The sequence below is a fragment of the Falco cherrug genome, chromosome 4, assembly GCF_023634085.1.
Source record: "Falco cherrug isolate bFalChe1 chromosome 4, bFalChe1.pri, whole genome shotgun sequence".
Lineage (NCBI taxonomy): Eukaryota > Metazoa > Chordata > Aves > Falconiformes > Falconidae > Falco > Falco cherrug.
In genome coordinates, this window is record NC_073700.1 from 112,102,165 (window position 1) to 112,126,373 (window position 24,209).

General features: G+C 41.3%; 1 protein-coding gene across 1 annotated transcript in view; it reads right to left on the reverse strand.

Moving 5' to 3' along the window:
- Positions 1-24,209, reverse strand: part of DNAH11 (dynein axonemal heavy chain 11) — a 134,346-nt gene that overhangs the window by 94,779 nt on the left and 15,358 nt on the right. The window contains 17 exon segments of the mRNA XM_055707658.1: positions 124-293; positions 8,167-8,218; positions 8,221-8,311; positions 8,978-9,052; positions 10,488-10,622; positions 10,625-10,670; positions 10,797-10,867; positions 13,798-13,931; positions 17,252-17,367; positions 18,161-18,309; positions 18,426-18,584; positions 19,347-19,434; positions 19,436-19,503; positions 20,546-20,601; positions 20,604-20,673; positions 22,905-23,024; positions 23,026-23,112. Coding sequence (XP_055563633.1) covers positions 124-293; positions 8,167-8,218; positions 8,221-8,311; positions 8,978-9,052; positions 10,488-10,622; positions 10,625-10,670; positions 10,797-10,867; positions 13,798-13,931; positions 17,252-17,367; positions 18,161-18,309; positions 18,426-18,584; positions 19,347-19,434; positions 19,436-19,503; positions 20,546-20,601; positions 20,604-20,673; positions 22,905-23,024; positions 23,026-23,112 — 1,687 coding nt within the window.

The following is a 24,209-nucleotide window of genomic DNA, read 5'->3' on the forward strand; positions in this document are numbered from 1 at the left end:
AACATCTAGAGTGTTACTTCCAGGACATTGAAGAGGACATCAGAAATTGCGACAAGACTCTAAAACGTTCCTGCATCTAGCAACGCTCAGCGTGTGGTCACTGTGGTCACCACAGCAGTGTACCTGGATCCACAGCAGGACTCAGGACCTTATCCACCCCGGGCAGGAACTTTCTCATCCCTGGATCAAGGTAATAATTGAATACTGTGCCCTAGGATGGGAACTTCACTGCCTTCATCTTCTTAAGCCACCAACAGCTGAATTCAGCTTCGTAATTTGAAAGCGATAAAATGCTGCATTAATTGTTTACAGTACATTTTTCACATCTAGACATTCACGTGAAGCACACATGAAAAACAGACTTGCAAATAAATCTCATTTTTAAATGCGTACACATGTAGACTGTGATGAAATTACCAAGAACATCGGAGCAATATCCTAGTGCTCCTGCTGTTTAAGGGGCTAAAGACAGGCCGCCTTCCGATGACACCCTGGATTGAGCGCAGGTGTCAAGCTGTTGGCAGTGGGGGCTGCAGGGTGGCCTCCGTGAGGAGAGGGTGGGGGCTGCCCTGTGTGGGACACGGCCAGCTCCAACAGGCCCACTGCAGGACACTGCGGAGCCCCTCAGCCAGGCTGGTGCCTCCCCAGGGAAAAGGTATTCGAGAAAGGGCAGAAAGACTGCGAAACAGCAGAATGCCGAGGTCAGGTAAGGAGGAGGAGGAGGAAGCGGAGGACAAAGGAGCTCCACATTACTGGAACAGATACCCACACTGCAGCACCCTGAGGACCCAATGCTGGAGCAAATGAATATGCCCTGAAAGACTGCAGCCCATGGACAGCTTTGTAATAATTCCATATATTACACGGCATTCCAATTACCATGGACAGGGTAAAGCATGAGAAGGAAGGAGTAGCAGAGAGAAACCACTGTGTACTGACCATAACCCCGCAGTCACCTACACCGCTGGGAGTCGGGGAGAAGAAGAGTCAGGAGTGAAGGAGGCTGAACGTGGGAGACAGGAGGGGGAAAGGTTTTGTTTTAGTTTTTTGCCTTTGTTTCTCGCTACTCGAATCAATTGTAATTGGCAACAAATGTCATTTTCCCCAAAGTCTGTTTTGCCCATGACAGTGCTTACCAATCTCCCTGTCTTCATCTTGACCCACAAGCTTTTTCAGCCTATTTTCTCCCCCTACCAGTGAGTGAGAGGCCGGGCAGGTGTCTGGCTATTCACCAAGGCTAACCCACCACACATGCAGCCCAAATATTTTATTTCCTAAAACTCCTAAATCCAGTTTAAATTTATATAGCTGTGAGACCACAGAGGTGATTTGCTTCAGACAAGACCTTCCCGAGTGTGTTCACAGAACAGCAAGCCTTTTTGAAGGACAGGAAAGTAGATGTTACTATGATCAAAAAGATCTTCCCAGTCTCTTGATATGCTGCTTCTGATTCTTCAACTTAAGCAAGGTGCTCCTTTACCTATGGATGATGCACATATAAATTTGTTCCTTCACAAGGGGTTAATCTAATTTAAACAGTAGTAAAGCCAACCATATGTTTTTGTTCTTTAGAAGGCAAGTATGACTAGCTATTTCTCAAGAATTTGGAGTCTATCTCAGCAAAACACTGACAAGTAATTATAGAGTTTTAGGACTTTCTTCTCCAAGCCTTTTAGCATCACAATAAAATATCTCATTAATTAGAACATGTTATAATGCCTTGTTTATATCTACATATCTCAGTATGAATCCAACAGGTGAAATTAAACACACATCTGTCTAGTCCTTTACTAAAAGCTTTAATTCTGGTAGTCGTGACCCTCGTATCTCATTTTGTTGCTTGCCAGGGACTTTAGTATAGATGAAAATGTACAACCAGTAACTTTTCCCTAAGTAAACAGTTTCATCTAGAAATGGTAAATGACTCTGCACACAGTCTTGCGCTGGAGGCAGTCAGTTCCCTCTGGTCAAGTCAGCTCACTTACAGATGAGCTCTGATAGCAAAAGTACACAGTACTGCAGGCCAACAAATCAGATGCATGGACCATTGCTCTGCACCTCTTACCAGTATTAGTGAGTAGAAACCTGCATATACATATATTCACACACATGCACATATGTATTTACACCTATTTAAATAGGTAGGTAGGCGTGTATACATATTATCTGTGTTTTTCAAGCACAGTGAGATACTGTGATCATTGTCATTAACTTACCCAATCTTGAAAGAACACCTCACCAAACACGCAAATACAAGAAAGACAAAATACATCTCATAGAGTTCTCCAGGACAATCCACTGGCACATTTTCAGGGGTCAGTAAACAATCCAGCAGAGAACAGACTGCCTGCGATAAATAAATATGTGAAGAGAGCAACCTGTGAGTCTTACTGCCCAGGAAGGTGACACTGACCTCAAGAAGGAATTTAAATTTCAGTAGCGAGATTTCAATTCCTTGCTGTGCTTCATTATTGTCTAGGAGCTCCTTTCAGAGGGCAAAGAAATGAAGAGTTCTTCTGATAAAATGCAGCAAAGTACTTCATTCTACACTACTTAAAGCAAGGTATATGAAGAAGACGATGCAGTTTAGCCATGTATATAATGGCAAATTCTTAACACTCATCTTCAATAATTAGTTTTCTTCTCTCATACTAACTTATTTAGAAGCAGGCAAACAGAAGAGTTTAGAATAACAAGGTATATTAAGTAAATTTAAAATGTCAACATCTGGATGTGCAGTATCAGATCATTTATATATTAAACAAACAGAGCTCAGTTCCATTCCTTAATAATGTTTAATAATGTAGCGCCTCATTATCAGAGTACAAGAGCAACCAACACTAATGAATTTAGCAAGCATTTAATTAGAGAGAGGCAGAATGCTTGTACAGAGAGATGAAATGGCTAGCCCCAAGCTACCTAAGGCATTACTAACAGAAGCAACACATGAACTGAGAAGTCAAGGAATTACGTGCAATGCCATAAATATGCTGTATTTCTTGTTACGGCGGACTGCTGCAATACAAAACCTCTGAATCCCTGTGGGCCTCCAAAATAAGGGTCCAGGTTCAATATATAAGAGCCTCTCAAATTTCATCTCACGTATGTTTCACATATGCAGTAATTTTAAGCATTTTTTACTCCTGCATAGGATCCCATTTTTTCTCTCTCCATCTTTGAAATGCAAACTTGTGTTGACTTTTTAGAACTGTTTATGGCTGCCTTTAGTGCGATATACAAATACTACTGCACTGGCTGTAAGTCAGAAATAAGTGCCACCAGCCTTACAATATTTTTGTTTGTTCCTGCAAAGGTCATCACGCTGCGGCATTTCTAAGAGCTGTTACGACAGCCGAGCATACTGGTATATAGCTAAACTCCTTTTCCTGGACTGCATCCTTTTTTCCCAGGGAGGGCAGGGAGAAAGGACCTAGATGATGGTTTGCTCCCACTTTCAGAGGGCTGCACCACGAAAAAGCAGGGGGAGCAAGGATTCTGTATTTGTTTTATGCTGTTTGAGAACAGACCATTTAAAATACCAGTGTGTAAACTGTACACAAGACTGAAGATTATGTGACACCCAAGTTCAACATAACTTGCTGTGCAGATATCTACAGCAGTATATATATAGCCAGAAAAAGTCTGGCTCTATGCAACTGAAGACAAACAAGTAAACTTTCTCATCTGCTAGTTCTTATCACAACCAAGTCTAAAATTCCTCATCATTATGCTAAATATAGCACATGCTTCAGATTAGCAGCCAGACGCCTCTCTACGTTCCAAAGAATTAGGGAGTTTTATCCCCTGCTCATGTTCACACAGTATTAGTCAAACACAGTCTAAACTGATCATTTACTCATTCACAGCTATTGTACTTGGACAGTTTGTTGCCTGCTGCTTCCATCTCTATGCTCCTCTGCTTGAGAGATCACGTTGCTTCTCTCTGTCCTCACCAGTCCTCTGATCCTCATCACCCTAAGCAAGCAGATTGTACAGACTCACGCTGTTCAATTAAATTCTCGTACTGACAAGATTTCTCTGGGAAATACGTGCACTGAAGGCTTCTGGTCCCAGCAGCATGCAACTCTAAGACAGACAGACAGACCTGACTGAAATGCTGATGACACACTAGAATGCTGCAAAATTGAATTTTGACATGGAACAGCAGTCATGCTGCTTTTTCAAGCATTTTCAAATACAACATTTATGGTGTATTTTCATAAAAACACCAACCGACACGTCAAAAAGATTCACTTCCTACTAAAATTTGTAGGAATCATTCTGGATCAGCTCAACAAATGCAAAAGGAAAAGATCCCATTGCACTGCTTCAAGGTAATGTGTTGTGCCTTGACCAGCTAAATTCCCATTTATGCATGGAAACTCATATTCTTTATAAAATATTGTTCTCCTAATTAATTTGCATGAATATATCTATGAATAGACATAAAACGAGTTAAAAGAGAAGTACTGTGATCCAAAGGAGCAAGAGAAATGAAAAGCCAAGCTATTATATATATTAACTACATACTGTTAAGTGTCCTTAACAGTATCAGACAGTGACAATTATTAAAAAGCTGTCAGAGAACAGTAGCCAAGTTACTCAGCTCTTGCTACTGCCAGATCTCATTACAAAAAGCAGATGGTCAGTTCACTGCTTGTATGGGGCTTGCGTGACAAGGTTTTGGTAGCGGTGGGGGCTACAGGGGTGTCTTCTGTTAGAAGATGCCAGAAGCCTCCCCTGTGTCTGATGGAGCAATGCCAGCTGACTCCAAGACAGCCCCACCGCTGGCCAAGGCGGAGCCCATCAGCAATGATGGAGGTGCCTCTGGGACAACAGATTCAAGAAGGGGGGAACACTGCTGCAAAACAGCAGCCCGAGAGAGGAGTGAGACTATGGGAGAGAGAGATAAGACAGACACCAAGGTCGGTGCAGAAGGAGGGGGCAGAGGTGTTCCAGGCACCAGAGCAGAGATTCCCCTGCAGCCCCTGGTGAAGCCCACGGAGACGCAGGCTGTGCCCCTCAGCTCATGGAGGTTAACGATGGGGCAGATCCCCACCTGCAGCCCATGCAGGACCCCACACTGGAGTAGGTGGATGCCCGAAGGAGGCTGCGACCCCCTGGGAAGCCACATTGGAGCAGGGTTCTGGCAGGACCCATGGCCCCATGGAGAGAGGAGCCCGGGCTGGAGCAGGTTTTCTGGCAGGACCCATGACCCCACAGGGGATCCATGCTGGAGCTGCCTGTTCCTGAAGGACTGCACCCCATGGAAGGACTCACGCTGGAGCAGTTTGTGAAGAACTGCAGCCCGTGGGAAGGACTCACGTTGGAGAAGTTAATGGAGAACTGTCTCCCATGGGAGGGACTCCACGCTGGAGCAGGGAAAGAGTGTGAGGAGGAAGGAGCAGCAGAGTCAACATGTGATGAACTGACCACAACTGCCATTCCCTGTCCCCCTGTACCACTCAGGGGGAGGAGATAGAGAAATCGGGAGTGAGATTGAGCCTGGGAAGAAGGGAAGGGCGGGTGGAAGCTGTTGTAAGACAGAATTATAGAATCATTTAGATTGGAAAAGACCTTTGAGACCAAGTAGTCCAACCATCAACCCACGACTGCCAAGTCCATCACTAAACCACATCACTAAGCACCGTATCTACACATTTTTTAAATACCTTCAGGGATGGTGACTCCACCACGTCCCTAGACAGCCCATTTCAATGCTTGACCACCCTTTCAGTGAAGAAAACTTTTCCTAATATCCAATCTAAACCTCCCCTGGCACAACTTGAGGCCACTTCCTCCTGTCCTGTCACTTGTTACCTGGGAGAAGAGACCTGCCCCCATCTGCCTACAACCTCATTCCAGGTAGTTGTAGAAAGCCAGGAGAACCCCACTGAGTCTCCTCCAGGCTAAACGACCCCAGTTCCCTCAGCTGCTCCTCGTAAAACTTGTTCTCTAGACTCTTCACCAGCTTCACTGCCCTTCCTTGGACACACTCCAGCATGTCTATGTCCCCCTTGAAGTGAGGGGCCCAAAAGTGAAGTATACATAGTAGGGGGAAATAAAATATTTAATCGATGGGTGAAATTTTCCTGTCTGCATATTTGAGAATATATATGGCCACCAACTAAATCATTCCACTATCAGAATAGAAACTAGAAGGAAGAATCAATACCAATATAATGAAGTCTATTCCCATTAATCTTCAAGATGGATCTTAAAAATGTTAATTATCATAATCAGACAGTCACAGATCCCACCTCAGGTACTGGGTGTTCAGACAGAGGACACCAGCTCTGGATACTGCAGCTGGGGCAGCGGTACATGGTGCACCTCAAATAGCAGCCGCATGACCCGAGTCATAGGCACACGTTCACTCCCGTAAGGGTCAGAACCTAGAAATCATCAGTAAATTGTTCAGCAAAAGCAAACAAAGATACACTAACAGGAATACGATGAGGGCGATCACATGCTTATTATAGCCCCCAAAGGAGCAAGGATTCCCTGCAACACCATGCACAAATGCCATTTCTCAAATGTAGCTCAACAAACTTGATTCAAACATGGCTATAGTCTTTTTTCTACTTTAGAAACACCTAGAAAGACAAATTCAAAAGATTTTACTTGATCTTGTATGAGTTTCTGACATCTAATTCATTCAAAAGATGACCAGCCTGTTTCGCCAACGTGAGTTCTGGAAGCTGTTCAAAGCCGGGGAGGGACAGCCTCTCTCAGCGGCAATGGAAACACACAGAAACCGGTTCAGAACAGGAGCCTGCGCTTGGGCACCCTGAGAGGTCCCTTGGGAAAGCCCCTTTCTGTTCACGAGCTGAAGTCAGGCTGCGTGGCCAGCCCCAGGCAGACCCCTTGCTGAGTAACTGGAGGCTGCCACCAGATAGCTTTAAGTTCTTAAGACAGGAAAGCTTAAGAGAATGGACTAGAATGGGCTAAACTACAGTCACCTTCCAAGGTTACATTCAGATTATTTGGATTTCATTACATTACAGTGCTTCGGACAGCCAAAAAAATTAGTTTAGCTGTATAATTACTAAAATAGGAATAAGATGTCTGGATACTACTGCTAGCTCTTAAACTGACTTATTTACATTTCCTAACACTAGCTTTCCTTAGTACAGTGATGTGATGTCTTCATTCATGGAATCTTAAATCTATTTTACTGAGAGGCTTTCAAAACACCAGTTTCAATAATCTTATGACTGACATCTTGAATTACATCAACTCATACACTAGGAGGCACAATCACCCTTATATGCAGGGTACTTTAAGTCTTTTTGTTGTACAAAATAAGCAAGACATAATGTGCTAGTCAGATGCTAAAATATTACTTAGCAATAGTGAAAACAAAAGAAATTACAAAATTAGAAGAAAAAAGGAATGCATACTGCAAAACTACCTCCAGAAAAATAAAGGAAGAGGAAAATGTGAAAACAGGTAGAAGGAGAAGCCACTGTACTTGCTTCTCAGTTGCTCGCCTTTTTATCATCTGAAAGTGTTGACCAACTTAAGCCACATAGGGTCTATATACCCATCTAAAACTAAACATTTTGGCCCCTCATGGGTATCTTGGGCTCTCAGAAGAGATGACAGATCTGCAGATTATATTACAGCAGAATCCCATCACTGTAGTGCTTAACTAACACCACCACAGCAATTAAAGCTTCAGAAGACTTGGCGCATCACTGAAACAAGAAGCTTTTGTAGTATCAAAACCAGGCTTTTTTCCTTTGCTTGCTTATTAGGTGGTTATTCCAGATAAAATAAAAAAGTATTTTCAGTGAACACCTGACACAGCAAAATGAGTGCATTTCATATAATAACAACCTATTTCTGTTTCGGTTACAGGAGAGTATGTCATTAGTCTTAATAATATGGGTGAAATATGGAAGTTTTCATGGGTCTGAGGAGAGAATAATTTGCCCTTTGAAGCAGATGAATCGGCATTGTTTGGGCTTTCTGCCTGCTAGCATCCTGCCCTGCCTCCAGTCTTTCCACAGGCATCAGTGTTCTGCACCCACATCTCATTGCAGCAAAACACAGAAAACTGCAAGAATTTGGTCTCTAACACCTTCTCTGAATTCTGGCATTGACCATTTCTGACTGAGAAAGATGCCTACAGGAATAGGCCTTAGTAAGAACACATGTTACTTGCCATCTTTCCATTCTCAGGTTGCATGGTGTACAAAACCAAAAACCAAACAGCTGTCAGAACTTTTGGATTAAAGTCATTCCAAACAGGCTTTTTTATTTTTTTTTCCATGTTCACATACATGTGATGCAGAACTTTCAGCACCTGAAGAGGAGGCACAGGCAGCATGGGAGTGACACAGTTTTGACACAATAGGCTTCTTTTGTCTTTTTTTCCTGAATTGGGTCTCTGACTGCAAATCCCTGCACTCAGTCAACTGTTCACCTTGATTTACTCACACCTCTGTGCTAGTCTAGTCCCAAATTTCCGTTAAGCCTAAGGATAGGAAAGGAGACTCCTGTTCTGGAACAGCTGTACTCTGCAGACGATTCTAATAGAAAGTGTTAAATGGGGAATAAAATCCATGCAGCTGCCAACATTTAGTAGCAGAAATGGGCAAGCGTTACCATTAGAAGTATTTGTCTAGTGTTTTGGCAATATATTCCACTATTTCTGTCTAGAAGCCGAATTAAACCATCCTGCTTTTCCTTCCAGAACAAAGTATTACTCAGTCTATCTGTCAAATTGAATGCTCATTACTTGGTGTCACGATTAATTTTCCTTTGGGACATGCAAACAACACATAAAATGCAGAACTTGCATACAACTTTTGAGCTTTGCCCTTGTACATCAGGTGGCTGGCTGGCCTGAACTGCATATTATTACACTGCAGCCTAAGGCGAAGGCAATAGGTAGAATGTTTTCTGCAAGAACCATGGAAATTTCTTTGCTGCGTAAGACAGAACACGTGCTGCATAGCTAGGCAGGTGCCTTACTCCTTCCAGTCCTCACATTTCTGATCATAACACAGTGACACACTGCCAGTAGCTCTTCCAGCTGAAGAACCTACCACACAAGGGATACACCGCGAGCACCATTCCTCTCCTGTTGCCCTACTTATTACAGAGACACAGTTATTAACAAAAAATTCTCCCCCCCTCCATGTTCCTTTAACGGGAAAAATAGGACTTACACCTCCTCAGCAGATTTGCATCAGCTGAGCTCATGTTGCATCAAGCAACATTGTTTGTCTCCCAGAAAATGGAAAGAGAATTGGCTTAAATTAACGAATACAGTTACCTCAACAAGTAAGAACAAATCCTGTTCTGCTGGAGAACCATACAGTCCAGTGGGATTGTGCCAACCCAGGGATACAGAACACATCGCAATTTTGCCATCACTTTAGCAGAGTGAATTCCACACTCAGAACAGTTGTGCAGCTATAATTTGGTAAAATACAAAATCAGTCCACTAAAGTAATACATTTCTTCCAAAGAAATAGTTCTGTGAGCCACAGAACAAAAATGGCTTGGCTGCTTACAGATTTCTGTCTTAGCAAAGAGCATCCACACTGATTTTCTAAAGTCGAACAGGAACACGCCCATGTTCCTCAGCGCTCATCTTCGGATTCACCCAGTTAGCACGAATCAAAGTTAGCAGGCTGATTGCAAAGTTCATAATGCCCCAAGGTATAGCATGTTGTCTTTCACCATTCTGTCAGGATAACGGAACAAGGTAAGAGAAGAGCAGAAAATCCTTTATAAATCCTGAGATCAGTCACATTTAACTAACCCAGTTATTTCAGTTTCCAATATACCTTAACAAAGGTAAGGAGTGTGCTGTCGCATACAGCAAATGTGGATGTTCCTTGAAGGAGGGTGGGAATATACTTTCTAGTAGTGCTAACAGGCACACCTTTTATTTGGTCCGGATACTAAACCGGCATTTCTGTTCCACCTTTTCAACCTGTCTGTAATTCAAACTAAATCTAGTGTTTAAATTTAGCTTATTGACTACTAATCCTTTTAACTATACATGCATACATACATGTACATGCATGTTTTTAATGCGCATAAGCACAATGTGCAGTATACTATATGGAAATACCAGAACACACAAAATTCATATGTAGCCGTGCACATTCCAAAGCCATGCTTTCTGATTTATATGTTTTTGCTCCCTTACTCTTTTTTCCTCCCTATAAATAATCACCAATGATTAATTTGCTACCAAGTACAAATGCTGGGTACTGAACATAAACAAACATGTTTGTCACTGTAGACAGCTTTTTTGAACAGGATACGTTTCCTTACGGGCATATTTATCATACTGAGGAGTATTACTGCCATAACAAAATGCCTTTGAAATACCGAGACACTGAGGACACCTTATCAATACTGTAACATACTCAAAAATAACCTTCATGTCTAATACAACCCATTTGCAATTATTTTGATTGAAATTCTTAAGGGGAGTAATTAAAGGCAATGAATTCTTTTACTTCGAGAATAAAGCTCTGTTCAGGCTGAGAGTGAAGCTCCAGGGTAGATTGTTTAACCATCTGTTCAAATTTCAGGTTCCTCTTCCTCGGAACATCCAGAGCTGGAAACAGGTCACTGATCAGACCCGTGAAACTCAGGATATATCACCTGTCACTATTTTAAGCAACTGAAGTCTCTTCAGGCTTGCAAAAGCACCGGGAAAAGGATAGTAAACTACAATTCACGAGAGCATTAAATCCTTCTCTTTTTAAGATTCTGTTTTTATTCAAAGGCAAAACACCAGATGCACCTCCTTAGATGCTTTAAACGAAGATTTTACCTGACCTTCAGGTCTGTTCTTGTCTCCTCGTTTCAGTGAGCCGGCAACTACCAAAACTGACTTGAAGCACAAAGTCCCTGCTCACAATGGTCCTGTGAAAACATTTTAACTAGTCATGTTAGCACAGAAAATAAAAGTGGTAGTGTTTACAGAGAAAACATTCAGTTTACACATAGAGTAAAATGACACTTTTTTTATTCCCTTGTCGTCTTGCACTGGCTTTAGACCAGTAAAGAAACAACAAAACAGGGCGAAATGTATATATCTATCTATTTTTTCGTATTCTACCACTTCATTCCTTATTTTTAAATGATAACATTTGCACCATCAAGTATTATTGTATTCATTGCAACTATACCTCTATGATGAAACAAGGCAAGCAAAAGGCTGCCAAGCTTCTCCTAACTTGACTTGATGCTAGCAATGCTTCTCTGTTTCCAAAAGAGAAGACTGGACAGACTACAAATATATTTTGCACCCAGCTCCAACACCAACGTTAAAGGAAGAAAGAAACAGCGAAGTCAGCCTAGAAGAAAAGCCTAGAAACATTTGGTCAGTGAAGGGCAGAGAAAAAGCCCGTAACCTCGACCAGGCCCTGTCGGTGGGAAGGCAGATATCCAACACAGAAGGCACAAGTTTTCCATCACACGTACGCTCTTCAGTCCCTCTTCCTCCTTTTTCCAGAGCTGTGTAAGAGCTCACCTCTTTCCCCCTCCTTCTTTGGTAACACACAAATAGGAGGAGTTTGAACCACTTTTGAGATTTAAACAATTTGAACAGCACCCCAATAAAACATTTTGCAATTTGAAGCGGTCTGTCATGAGGTTACAGCTCTCTAAACGTAAGGTTGCACCTACGCTTCAATGTGTTCTTGCAGCTCACAGAGATACCAGAGGGTTAATTCCGGCATAACCAGCAGTGGGACCGGCTACTATAAGGGCAGCTGGCTAAGTATGGATAACCAGCTCCTCCCTGACCTCTGTGCTGCTGCAGCCAGGAGTTACACAGCCACCATCTCTCCACCTCAGCATGCATCACTCCCCTTGTGATGTTCTACAGTTTCCTCGGGGTGTGCACACCACCCCTCCCTTCCAAAAATCTCTCTGGGGGTGTAACCACCCTGCTGTCAGCACCCAAACTGACCACCAGTCAGGCAGGATTTGAGAACATTTGCTGCAACCACACCTAAAACTTCAATATAAACACAGCCTACTCAGTATTATCATCCAAACAAAAAAGAAAAAAGAAAAAAAGGAAAAAAACGCCACCAAAACAGTAGCAAACTCACAATTTAACAATATACAATTTTTAAAGTTGACACATTACTATCCTCTTCCATGACAGTGACACTATAATTGTGAATCAAATGCACTAAACAGATCACAAAGAATTAAAAATAAGAAGCCATTTTCAACATCAGAACAGTTCATCATCAGTAAGAAAAATGGCCATTATTTTCTAAGGTACTAAAGATGCTGAGTGTCTGCAATGAAAACGAATCTCCACATTTTAGAAATGGTACACCTAGGCAAAGAAGTTAAACATAGAGCCGATTAGGAAAATAGGAAATTTAGGAATATGCTGGGCTTTTGCTTAGATTTAGGAAAGATTTCATTTTATTATTTTTTTTTACCAAATTTTTTATTGGTTTGCTGTCTGATGGGCTGTTGAAGAGCAAGCTATGCATCTTTACACCAGCCTGCTGTGCTGATTATCCAGTGTACAAGGACTTTAAGACATCCAGACTATTTGCCATGGTATGACAGGACCACAAGTCCCTTCCTTCACAGCATAAGCACTGGAAGCCCTGACAACCCTGTTCTGAAGGAGTTTTCATAGCCTAGGAACCTCATGCCCCAAAGGTATGTTGAAAGTCCTGAAAGCCCCAACACTGGACCATTATTTTCAGAGCTCTCTGAATTGCTGTACATTTTCTGCAGCAGCCCACAATTTTTGTCAAAGGGATTTGATTTCTCCCATTTCCATTAAAAGTAAAACAAGTAGGATTTTAAAAGTAAACAAACAAGAACATTCTACCTTCAAATTATGTTGTTATTATTACTATTAATAATATTGAAGCGGCAAACAATGCTATAAATGATTTTCCTGAATTCAGAAAATGACTCCAGGACAAAGTAATCGTTAGAGTTGAGGAATCCTTGTTCTAGTAAAGCAGACAATATCTTAAGAGATATGATGTTTAAAATAATTCTCTCTAGGTACATTGCAAGATTGTGTCAGGAAAAATTGGCACTGAGAGATAATTTCAAAATTATGCAGGTGTGAAAACAGTTGCTTTTGCTTTCATGATGGCCCTACTTGTTAGAGTTTACATCTTAAGGTTGAAACGTTCTCCAAGATCTTGTTCCACTAATAAAATGAATATTAAGAAAGTCTTGTGAAAGTTTATACAGTTTGAAATGAGTAAATAGCACATATACAGGGAAGGAATTATAAGCCTTCCAAGTTTTACAAGTTGGACATTTTAAAGATAACTATTCTGAATATTAATTATTTCCAGTAGAATAATTATTTAGCAATGCTTTATTTCTATTTTTCAAACATATCTCCACTGTATTTACTGGGGAAAGTTTAGAGGAATATTCACCGAAATAGAACACATTATTTGTTTTTCAGAAGATTTCCTACTTTGCTATAAGGTTTTTGTCTTCTCTAACAGATAGTTTTATAAGAAATACAGGTATTACACAACAGTACCATGTAGTTCAGCCATCCCAGGTATGAAGCAGTAATATACAATTGTTTAATGCAGAATTAACGCACTACCAATGTCCCAAGATCAGAGGGAAGGGCGCTTTCTTGTAAATTTGTATCAATTTAATAAGGATGGACATATGATTTAAAGTGCCTTCAAAATGAAAGATAAGACCACGTACATTAAAAAAAAATTATTATCATAAAACATCCAGCCTTCACGAGTATGTGTTAACTAACACTTATCAAACCCATAAGCCCAAAGAGATGCTCACTGATTCAGAAAGTTCCCTGCAGAGAGTGTACACAATAAACTTCCTGGCTAACAGACACGCGTCAATAAACCCTCCAGCAACCAACATAATTTCAGAGATCAATTCAACATCAGGGATACCTGTGGCACAGGGTCCAAGGAAGAAAACAAACCCCATAATCCAAATACACAGATTAGTATTTAAACATGGTAAGGGTAAGTCACTTAAATCAAATGACTGATGTGTGCAAACATTTTTAAAAACAGAGCTCAAGAGAGTCACAATTAAGAGTGCCAGTCAAAGCTAACAAGTACCTTATTTCAAAGTAAAAAGGAGCTAATTAGGCACTGTTGATTGTTAGTATTCAGTAACATTGCTGCACACAAAGAAGGCAGCTGAGCAACACAGGGCTTGTAGGACAGGTACTACCCAACCTTGGCGCAGGCACAGTCTGCAGCAGCGTCACTTGCCACCACCGACCAGAGGACACCGTCGGCAGCTGTACTGGGTCTGCATGTCAAGTGCAGTGCCATGCCACTGCTAAAACGCCATCGTTTTTTAAAGGACTTCGATCTTTGGAAGGCTTTAATGCTTTTACATGAAGCTATGGTTGGTTTGGGAGATTTTGCTGTTTGTTTCTTTTATTAAATATAACTGTTAGTTCAAACTTTTAGAATAAAGCCACAGCCATTTTAACGATACCCGAAAAATCTCCAATTCAAAAAGTAACACAAAGCAGCAATGCAAAGGCTAAACAATTCCCTCATTAAAAATCACTACTTAAGTTACATAGTAGCAGAGAAGAGATCTTGAATTTTATGTTCAGGTCAGTTACAAACCAGCAAACTTGTGCCTCAGAGCACTTTTCTTACTACTGACAAATACAAAGATTTCTTTTGTTCCCCATTCATACTTAAATATGACAAAATGAAGACCAGTGGTTTAGTCCAGCAGTATATTTCTGACAGAAATCAGTAACATACAGTCAAGAAAAAGGGTAAGCACCCTTCTGTTGAACAATATTAAAGGAAACTGTTCCCTAAGAAGCATTTCTTCATAAGCCCAAACAGAGGCTGCTATATGCATTGCAGTTAATTATAAAAAATTATATGCTCTTCTACCTACCATAACCAATACCCTTCTTACAAATACAATAACTGCTTGCACAAGAAATATCAAGCTAGTAGTATTTAATAGATCTTCTCTCCCTTGTTAGATTTTATTAGGTGGCAAACATGTGGAGTCAATGCTTTACCAGTCACCTCCTGCCTTTCCCGTGTGCTGTACGATGGCTAAGAGCTACTGCCGACATCTGCTGCAGGGCTGTACTCCAGAGTCCCGAACACAGCAATTCACAGGTTAATTCCAAAGGCTTTTTATTTTACATGACAACCAAGTCAAGGTAACACTTCAGCTCTATGTAGCGAGTATATTTTGAAAATTTAAAAAAAGCAACCAAGACCAAAAGGAAACCAGAACAGAGAGCACATCAAATAAAGCAGTAATTCAACTTTATCTTTCAGTAGAGAAATTGTTAATTAATATTATTTCATATCCCTTCCTTTTTTCTTCCCAAATAAAAAAAAGGAACAACAAAACTAATGAAACTAACAAAAATAAATCACATACATTTTCCATCCTCTTGTAGTCCACTGACAGAGAAAATGCCTGGTAGCAACACAGAGTGATGCCTCCTGCTTTTTTCTCAAATTCCACGCCTAGCTGGTTGCTGAAGACGTGGCCGCCAGAGCAGGTGACCGCCAGAAAGCAGAACGGGTGGCAGCCACGCCGCACCGACACGGGCGGATGGGCTCCCCGCCACCCCATCCTCCTCTGAGCAAGTTCTGAACCGAGGGGCTGCCCGACAGCTTTGGTGCGTACCAACCCTGCTTTGCCTTGAAGAGTTCTTAGATGGCAATTGACGACAAGACTTCACAAAGCAATAGCTAAGTTGTGAAATATTAAAAAAAGAACTTAAGGGGAAGCGGGATGCACCTCTCAGGGTCTCCCTCCAATGTTTGCTAAGACCCAACTAATACAGTCTTATTCAGCAACAGTCTTTGCAGAGGCACGCGAATTCAAATCCTAACCTCCTCCCTATAAACAGACGTTACTTACTGCTTGTTACAAATGGTTGCAATTTAGGCTCAAAGAACAAGAAAGCTCATTGCTGCTGTTGCCCCAGCCAACAATCTGAAGCAGGACACTTGGCTGGCGAGGGGATGAGGTGTGCCTGAGAAAACAGCTTTCTAACTTTATCAGACTGTGTGTCTTCCCACAGTAAAATCACGAAGGAGTATGGGTGTCAGGAATTCCATGGCTAAAGCAGAAATAATCAAATACACCAAAACCTTGATGTATTTTTAATACAGAAGAAAGTAGTACCTGTGTTTCAACTTGCTCACAGAAGCAACAGTGATGCCTGGTTCTGCTCTAAGTTTCTATCTTTTAAAAACCAAAGGGATTTACTGCTCAGAGCAGCAGATCCCAGACAGCATGTCTATACCTGCGCCTCCCCAGACAGCCCGGCAATGCCTGGCTTGCCCCATTGAACTTCAATATGTTGAGAAATGGAATCACAGAATCTTTTTTTTCTCAAGTTTTGATTAAATCAGTGAAAAGTGTTCATGCAAGAGCAAGGATTTCAAGTGACAACTTTTTTTTCAAGCAAGCCCTGCACCATTTAAGTCAAAGACCATTACCACGTAGTCCACAGTGCATCTCCAACACTTTGTCAGGATAAATTGGCATCATTTTACCACCCATCATGCCAGAGTAACCGCTTGTGGAATTAATTCACTCTCTGAAACACCACTTTGATACAAACTCACCGCGCACGGCAGGCAAAATACAGATCTTTCAAATTCAAAACTTTCTTCCTTGAAATATTAATGTTAAGATATAAAGTATAAGTATGTACTTCAAGAAAAAGATAATGGACTGTCCTACAGTGTCCAAAAGTATATGATTTTTTATGCTGTGCACTATACTTTTCACAGCTTCTCAACAATTACATATTGAGTATCTTACTAGGTTGAAGTATGCGGTTTCATTTTCAACTGGTAGTTATGAAACATCTACGAACACTTGCATGCCCGCACCCTTGGAAGGCTGTGATAGCTACAGGCTTGTCAAATGGTCATTTTGCTAGGTTAAGCCAGCTGTGAGGATTCCCGTTTACCACAAAACTGTGAATATTCTTGCACGTATTTTAGGCACATTCTATGTGTTCACAGGTACCTTAAATTTTTTAGATTTAAAAAAGGCAAGATTTTCATTTGATCTCCCCTGCCATTACGGTGTACAGGCAGGTACAACGCAAATATTGATTTTTTTTTTTTTCACAGAAATTCTGACGCAAAAAGAAACTGCATTTCATGGCACAGCAAGATGAGTAACATTAGGTGGGATATGTACTCTAGATGTAGACTTGATATATTAGTATACAATAAAAGTATACTATAGCATGCTTGCCTGAACAGAACTCTGAGGTTTTCAGATAATTCTGTCCGACCTGCATATCCTGGGTTCATGCTAATAAATCTTCCAGCTGACGACTTCCATCTAGTGTTTTCACCAAAGAATAAAAACATCTGTTACAAGAAAGATAACGCTCAGAAAAACTTTACAGTCGCATTAGATGTGAACAACTGCATCATACAAGGCCAGCCATCAGGGTCAGATGACAAGGGTGCATCTGGGCTTGGATCCCATCTCTCACGATGGCCAAAAGCAAATACCTAGGGAAGTTTACCAGAGCTGAGCAAACAGAGGCACTACCTTGGCGGGCAACAGTGTTTAGTGATCTGTGGCTCCTCCGGCCAGCACTGAACTTAAAAGGAAAAGACTGAAAGACTGGACTGAGCAACAAAGAATGCATATGGGTGAAGTATGTCAATAGGAGGAATTATCATTTGAAATGTAGAATAAATGAGACTGGTAGGGATTTGGTGCATTTGAAAAGGCCAGAAGACAGCACTGAGTAAAGGAAGCGGAGGAAGGAGAACATGGGACAGGGGAAACACAAGGCATGCCTCAAAAGCACCAAGAAACCCTGGAACTCCTGGGAGTCTCTTTCTTGCAAAGCTGGATCCTGCCAAACTTCTCACCCACATGATGCAATGATTTCACATGGTGGGACTTGAACAGTATCAGAGTTTCCACTGCAAAGTTTAATTGAATTCCTGTAGTTCACTCGCTTTTACTGCTACATTTTGAAGAGAAAGTTATTGTAAGGTAGTATATTACACAGGTGATGTAGTGTTACCATCTACTCTCTCACCGCATTTATAAAGGGTTGCAGAGGAACTTTGGGAAGAAGATTTTACTGGTTTAGTATTTAAGCCTGCAAAGGACAATAAAGAAGTACTGCTAAAATAATCACTTCTTTTTCTTGTTCCTAATAGCATCACAAATAGAATTTACCTGTACTGCCACCACTAACAGAACTTCCACTGAGATGCAATGGAATTCATCAAAGCATCCCCTTAAGCTCCTGTCTGGACCAAACCTTTTTTAGATATTCCCTACAGACTAAAATCAAAAGTGGAAGTTTTGATGTTTTTTCTTGAAAGTGACAATTTCCAATGTGTGTCATAACAAAAAGAAACCAAACAACAACTTCCACACTGCTTAGTAGAACATCTCACCTTGTAATCCATCCGCTCAGAACAGTAGGAGACATATGCCATCACCCCAAGGGCATGGCCCTGATCTGTGGTGGTCTCTGTTCTACCTGTGCCAGCTGGTTCTGCAGGAGCACCGCTCACTGTGAGGCGGGGAGACTGGGTTACAGTAACGTACCACCGTAACATCAGAAACGTGATTGTTAGCATTGCTAGGGACACGTACAATGGCAGGAGGTTTCATGGGTGATTTATTCTGAGACTCTCCTCTCATCATAATTTAATGTCCTAAACCACAAATTTACCTTATTCATGCAAAATCATGATGTGACACTACCTGGAAAACACTTATTTCAGATATGAAAACCAGCTACGTCAACATTTTTTAGCAAGAAGGATTATCTTATCAGTGGCCACACAGGACAGGAATCAGGAGGCTGTAGCTGCTGCTTTGCCTGTTTCAAGGACTTGAGCCCCAGAACTGTCCCCTCCTGCTGAGGGTCAGTAAGCACTAAGCCAGCCAGGGTTGCTAGGCGCATCTTTGGATCACCGACGTTGACAAGAAATTCCCTTCTGGAGCCAAAACATCTCCAGGAAAAAAAAAGTACTTGTTTGGACTTTACACACACACAAAAAAAATTTTGCTGAAAACTCCTGATTAACCTTAGTATAGATCACACATATTCTTCTTCAGACTAGACATGGAATATAAACATGAAGTTATGCAAGAAATATTTCAGTTATTTTAAAAGTAATAGACATTAAAATCATACCATTACTTAAGTATGCACACCTACATGCATACACATGCTCAAAGATATTGTCTTAATAACCTTATAAAATACATACGAGGTATGAAAGAACACTGAATTTCTATAAAACATTTAACTTTTTATTCAGTGAAACCAATAAAGCAGACACTGTTATTAGCAACAGTCATTACCTGTCAGTCAAAGGTGTAATAACTAGCCGAGGGGTATTTCCTCAAGTTCTCGTAAAAGTATGAAACTGAGCATCGTAAATGTTGGCAAAAATGTTTCTGGGCATTGTCCCATCTGTGGCATAGCTGTGACAGCCAAGCGAAAGCGTGGGAATTGGTGACCTCAAAGGCCATCGCAGAGCCATTACACCAGGTAGGAGCTATTCAGATAAAAGAAACATGACCTATCACGAAAGCTACAGCTGTCATCAGTAAGTCTCACACCTCATGCCTAGCCACTTGTGACTAACAACTACTACAACCAATTATAAAGAATTAGATGCACCTCGAGGCATTTGTGTTTTTATACAGATGCAAGTGTAACAGAAGATCTTTTTAATAGAGCTGTTACAGCAGAACACTTGGTCGCTTCCAAAGCCAAGACCTCTCCTTACAAACAACGCAGTCTTTGCATGACAGCAGACGTTACTTCGCCCAGACTGAGTTTCATTTTACTCCTCAAGCCTTGTTTCTTCTTGTCTTAATGCCATCTTAGAAACCTGTTTTCTTTCTGAGGCCTGTGTGGTCACCAGGAAAACGAGATTCTTCCCTGCTTCAGTGCCCATCCATGAACCGCCCTGTGCATTCACCCCAGTAGCACCTGCCAGCCGCCTCGGTTCTACCTGCACCCAGTTACACACAGGCTGAGCACTCTGGGTTAAATAAACAGTCAAAATTGCAATTGTATGCACTTGCAGAGTCACCACAGGAGAGGAGTGCCTTGCCCTATAGATGCACATGCATGCCTCTACGGGGAGAGGAAAACACGCTGTGAACGACCGAAGGCAAAATAAGTAAAGACGTTTGAGAAAAATCCTCAGAATGCCCAAGCATTGCCTGCACTCGGTTTTGTGATCTGAAAGTTAAGGAAGTATCTTGCTGCTCACAGAAAACCTGCTACAAGTTTGAAAGGTTCCCAGAAGTAAAGTAAAAGTTGACACCTGACTTTTTTTTTTTTCAGGTGACTTTTATATTCAGAAGGCAGTAGCCCATAAAAACGCAGGCACGGCACACAGATCTGAAGCAGGCTGTCTTCATGACTATACCTACTCCACCTCCAGCATCCTGCTGCCCACGTGCAGATCCAAACTTGGCTTAAGTACTATTAATACCCATAAAAACCGCAACAACTATGCATGCACAATATACCTGACCAAACATACACCTTCTGAGCTACACAGCTTGCTAATACATCTCTAGCATGAAGATCTATGGCACAAACATGATTTTCTGTTGATCACCCAGGGAAATTTCTCCGCGCAGCACGGTGATAATGGCACTTAGCCGAGTGACCTGAAAAGATTTAGGTAACCTCCAAGTCCAGACAGATCCCAGTACCATCCACCATTATTGCCACTAGAAATTAGTTCTGCCTACATCATGAATTAAATCACCACCAAAACTGGCTTGTATGTACAGATTTACTGATACTAAACATGAGATGCCAGAAGAAATCCTGGTTTAAACACATCTGAACCACCTCCAAAACAACAATCCAGCTGAGCACAAATACTGAAGGTGGTCAGCTAGACAGGGTAGGAGGAATAGATGGATAAGATGATGTGCATGAAGTGTAAATTTTGTGGCTACAATCTCCATAGTGATATGCAACAGCCTCTTTATAAATTTTACTAGTCGCATGAGAACATTTATTGACAAACTGAAAACAGACTGTAGGAAAGATCAGTGACTTATGTTTTAAAAATAGGCAAAGCAACGAAGGAAAGATCACAAAGTAAGGTACGAATGATTATACAGAGTTACATAGTAGAAAGACTCTAAGGAATTTTTCAGGTTTCATACTAATAAGAAAAAAATCCATACACAGCTACTGCATGTAATTTAAGGAGGCAAACACAACTAACTTTAATAGAAAAACACTATTTACTGGGTAGCTGCTGTGAGACAATGATGCTTGTACATTTTTTAATACACTATGGCTTTAAAATGGGAGGGAGAATTAGTGAGACCTTAAACCCTACACTTTCTGCATTAATTTATATAAAACACAAAACCACCTACGAGTGCTGTTTTTACTGAGAGTTTAAGGCCCAGAAGGTAATACCCCATGCAAATGTTACTTGATAATCACATTCTAAGCCCTAATAGATTCTGAAAATGCCTACAAAAATAAAACCAGCAGGCAATTTCACCATGTTTCCGATTTTTCTCTATCATATCATGAAGGATATACCAACAGCAACATTCTGACTGAAATTATCAAATATCCTGAAATATCTCTGGCATCTTCCTTTAAACACACCCAAAGCTCTCCTCCTTTACGGCAGTGAGCTGCTATCTGCAGAGAGGTCCAGATAATCTTTCCTTGTCCACTCTGTACCGCAGAACCAGTCCAAGGTCCCCACCACAGGTCACCCCAGCGGGGAGCAGCAGCAGCGTAGGACAGCGCGCTCTGCTCTGCTGGCAAAGTGACCACAGGAACAGCCCGAGTGGACCATGCAGAGGTTCACCATGGACCAGTCCCTGCCTTCCACAGAAGCTCGCAGAGATTGTTTAAAAACAAACCACCCCAAAAAGAACATAAAAAGCCCTGGAGCTGGGTATCCTGGGAACACACGGCACAATATACCACAAATACATCAGCCCAAAGTTACTAAACAAACAAAAAAATCCAACCCAACAAAACCAAACCCCCTAAAAACCATGCTAGCTCTTTTATCAAAATATTTAATAGTCATGAACTAGACTGAAATTTGGCTAACCCTTTACTTCACCTTTTTATTTATACATCTGTCATTCTGTAGCCAGAAGTTCTGCATTTAAAACCGTACACAGTATGGAATGTTTCTTTTGTTTGAAGTCTGCTACCTAATAGCTTCAGGTAGTGCCTGTTAGCTCTTGTATTATGAGAAACAGCAAACAAAGATTAATCTTTATCCACCTTCTCTATTACGGGGATAACCTTAGACACCTTTATCAGATTTCCACCCCCACTTTGAGGTCTCTTTCCAATTTTGCATGTCCCTTTGGCAGATTTTTCTAGGTTGGAAAAGAAAACCAAAGCGACTTAAAATTTTCAAAAAGCAAATATTGAAGAGAAGGTGGAGGTAAACAAGGGCAAAACAAAAATCAAATGGCAGAAGGTACCCTTCTGAAGTGGGACTAAACCTAATAATATTAGAAGTAAACTGTTCAGTTTGACACAAACAAGCCCAACAGTTTTGGCTTCCTTAGGCAAATATATGGGTATTTGTATACATACTGGTTGCATACTTTATTCTTGCCACGCTATCATGAGTGATGTTTGGCAGTATTTTTGCTTTTACCTTTCAGCCCGGTTCAGAATAATCCCACAGAAAACCCAGAAATTAATAAGTGACAAAACCGCCCATGAGATAACAGAAATGGAAGTAAAAAGCATTTTTTTTTTTTTGGTAGATGCTAATAGCACTTCATTTACTACAGGATTAAAATTATTAAAAATGCCACTCCTTTCTTTTTAATGAGACCATTTTCACATGTATTTACTTGCGCCGAATTAAACAAAAAGAAAATATTCAGACCCGCTTCTTGTGGCAGTCCTCCAGGGCTGATGCCAAGCCCTCGTCCAGCCTGACAAATGGCATTTCTACACCTGAAACCCACCAGGTTTGTGAACCAGTAAGTGCCACCTGGGCTGGGTAGACCAAAACGCCACTGTTCCCTCTGCTTCCCTTCACAGGCCGCTATGGCCTCCATGATGCAGAGGCACCCTGGTTTACATACCATTTCCTTGAGGTGTTGCAACCAAGACTCCACTTTTTGAGGACAAAACCCCAAACACGCATAAATTTGTGCAGGTAACATAAATGGTACATTTTATACTAACAATACAAGAGTCTCGTCTCATTAATCTTCACAAAGGATTTTCTTTACATCAACATTGCTTACAAACTTAAAGTGAGAGTGGGTTGTTTTCTTCCACTTTCCCTCTCCGACTGCCGGCCCCTTCAGTAGGGTTTAGCTCAGAGGAGCCCTCCCCAGCCCCCCAGACATCAGACGTTGTTTTGTTTTCCACATTCACTTGACTTGGACACACAGGCATACTGTCTTAGAGCTCCAAATATGAAAGTCTGAAGGTTTTCTGTTCACAGACACGGAGTAAACACAGACAATATGCTTTCCTATGTTTCTGCACTCAAACGTAGCTGTATCTTGGAGAAACTATCTCCAAGAGGCAAGCTGCATACATTTGCCCATTCAGTCTGGGGCCTCCCTGCTGAGACAATCAATCATTAGAACCACATGCAACATTGATTTTATGCAATGTGAATGCTTATCCATTCAGCACTGTTCCGAGAACAATGAGTTATTGTCTCAGAAGCTGCTGATCTGCTCTTTCTGACCTGCCAGTACCCAGTTAGCACACACAGTGGCTGGCCAATTAGCAAATGGGAGACTCCAAACCAGCTAAAACCCTGCTCAGCTGACAGGGGATGCAGGAGGGAGCTGGAGGTCTGCAGAGGTGTGTGCTAAAGGATAAGAGAGCAAGGCATCTGAAAGTATAATGGAAGATGAAATCAAAGGGCAGAAGAAGAGAGGAGGTATGAGAAATGCAACAGTCAACCATAGACTTCATCAGTTCTGTGGCTTTTAGGACATTTTTTTTTTTTTTTGCATTTCTCCTAAACACTTAACTTTCTACACTTCTTTTAAAAAAACCCACCAAAATCATCACATACAAGGAGCAGGTAGACAATTTGATAAATTATTAGTTTATTACACAGTTTTGGGCCAGAAAATGCTTTGAAATTTGGAAAAAATAGTTGTAAGGTTTTTCAATTATTATTTTTTATAAACTGACATTTTTAAAGCAGCAGTTCATGCCA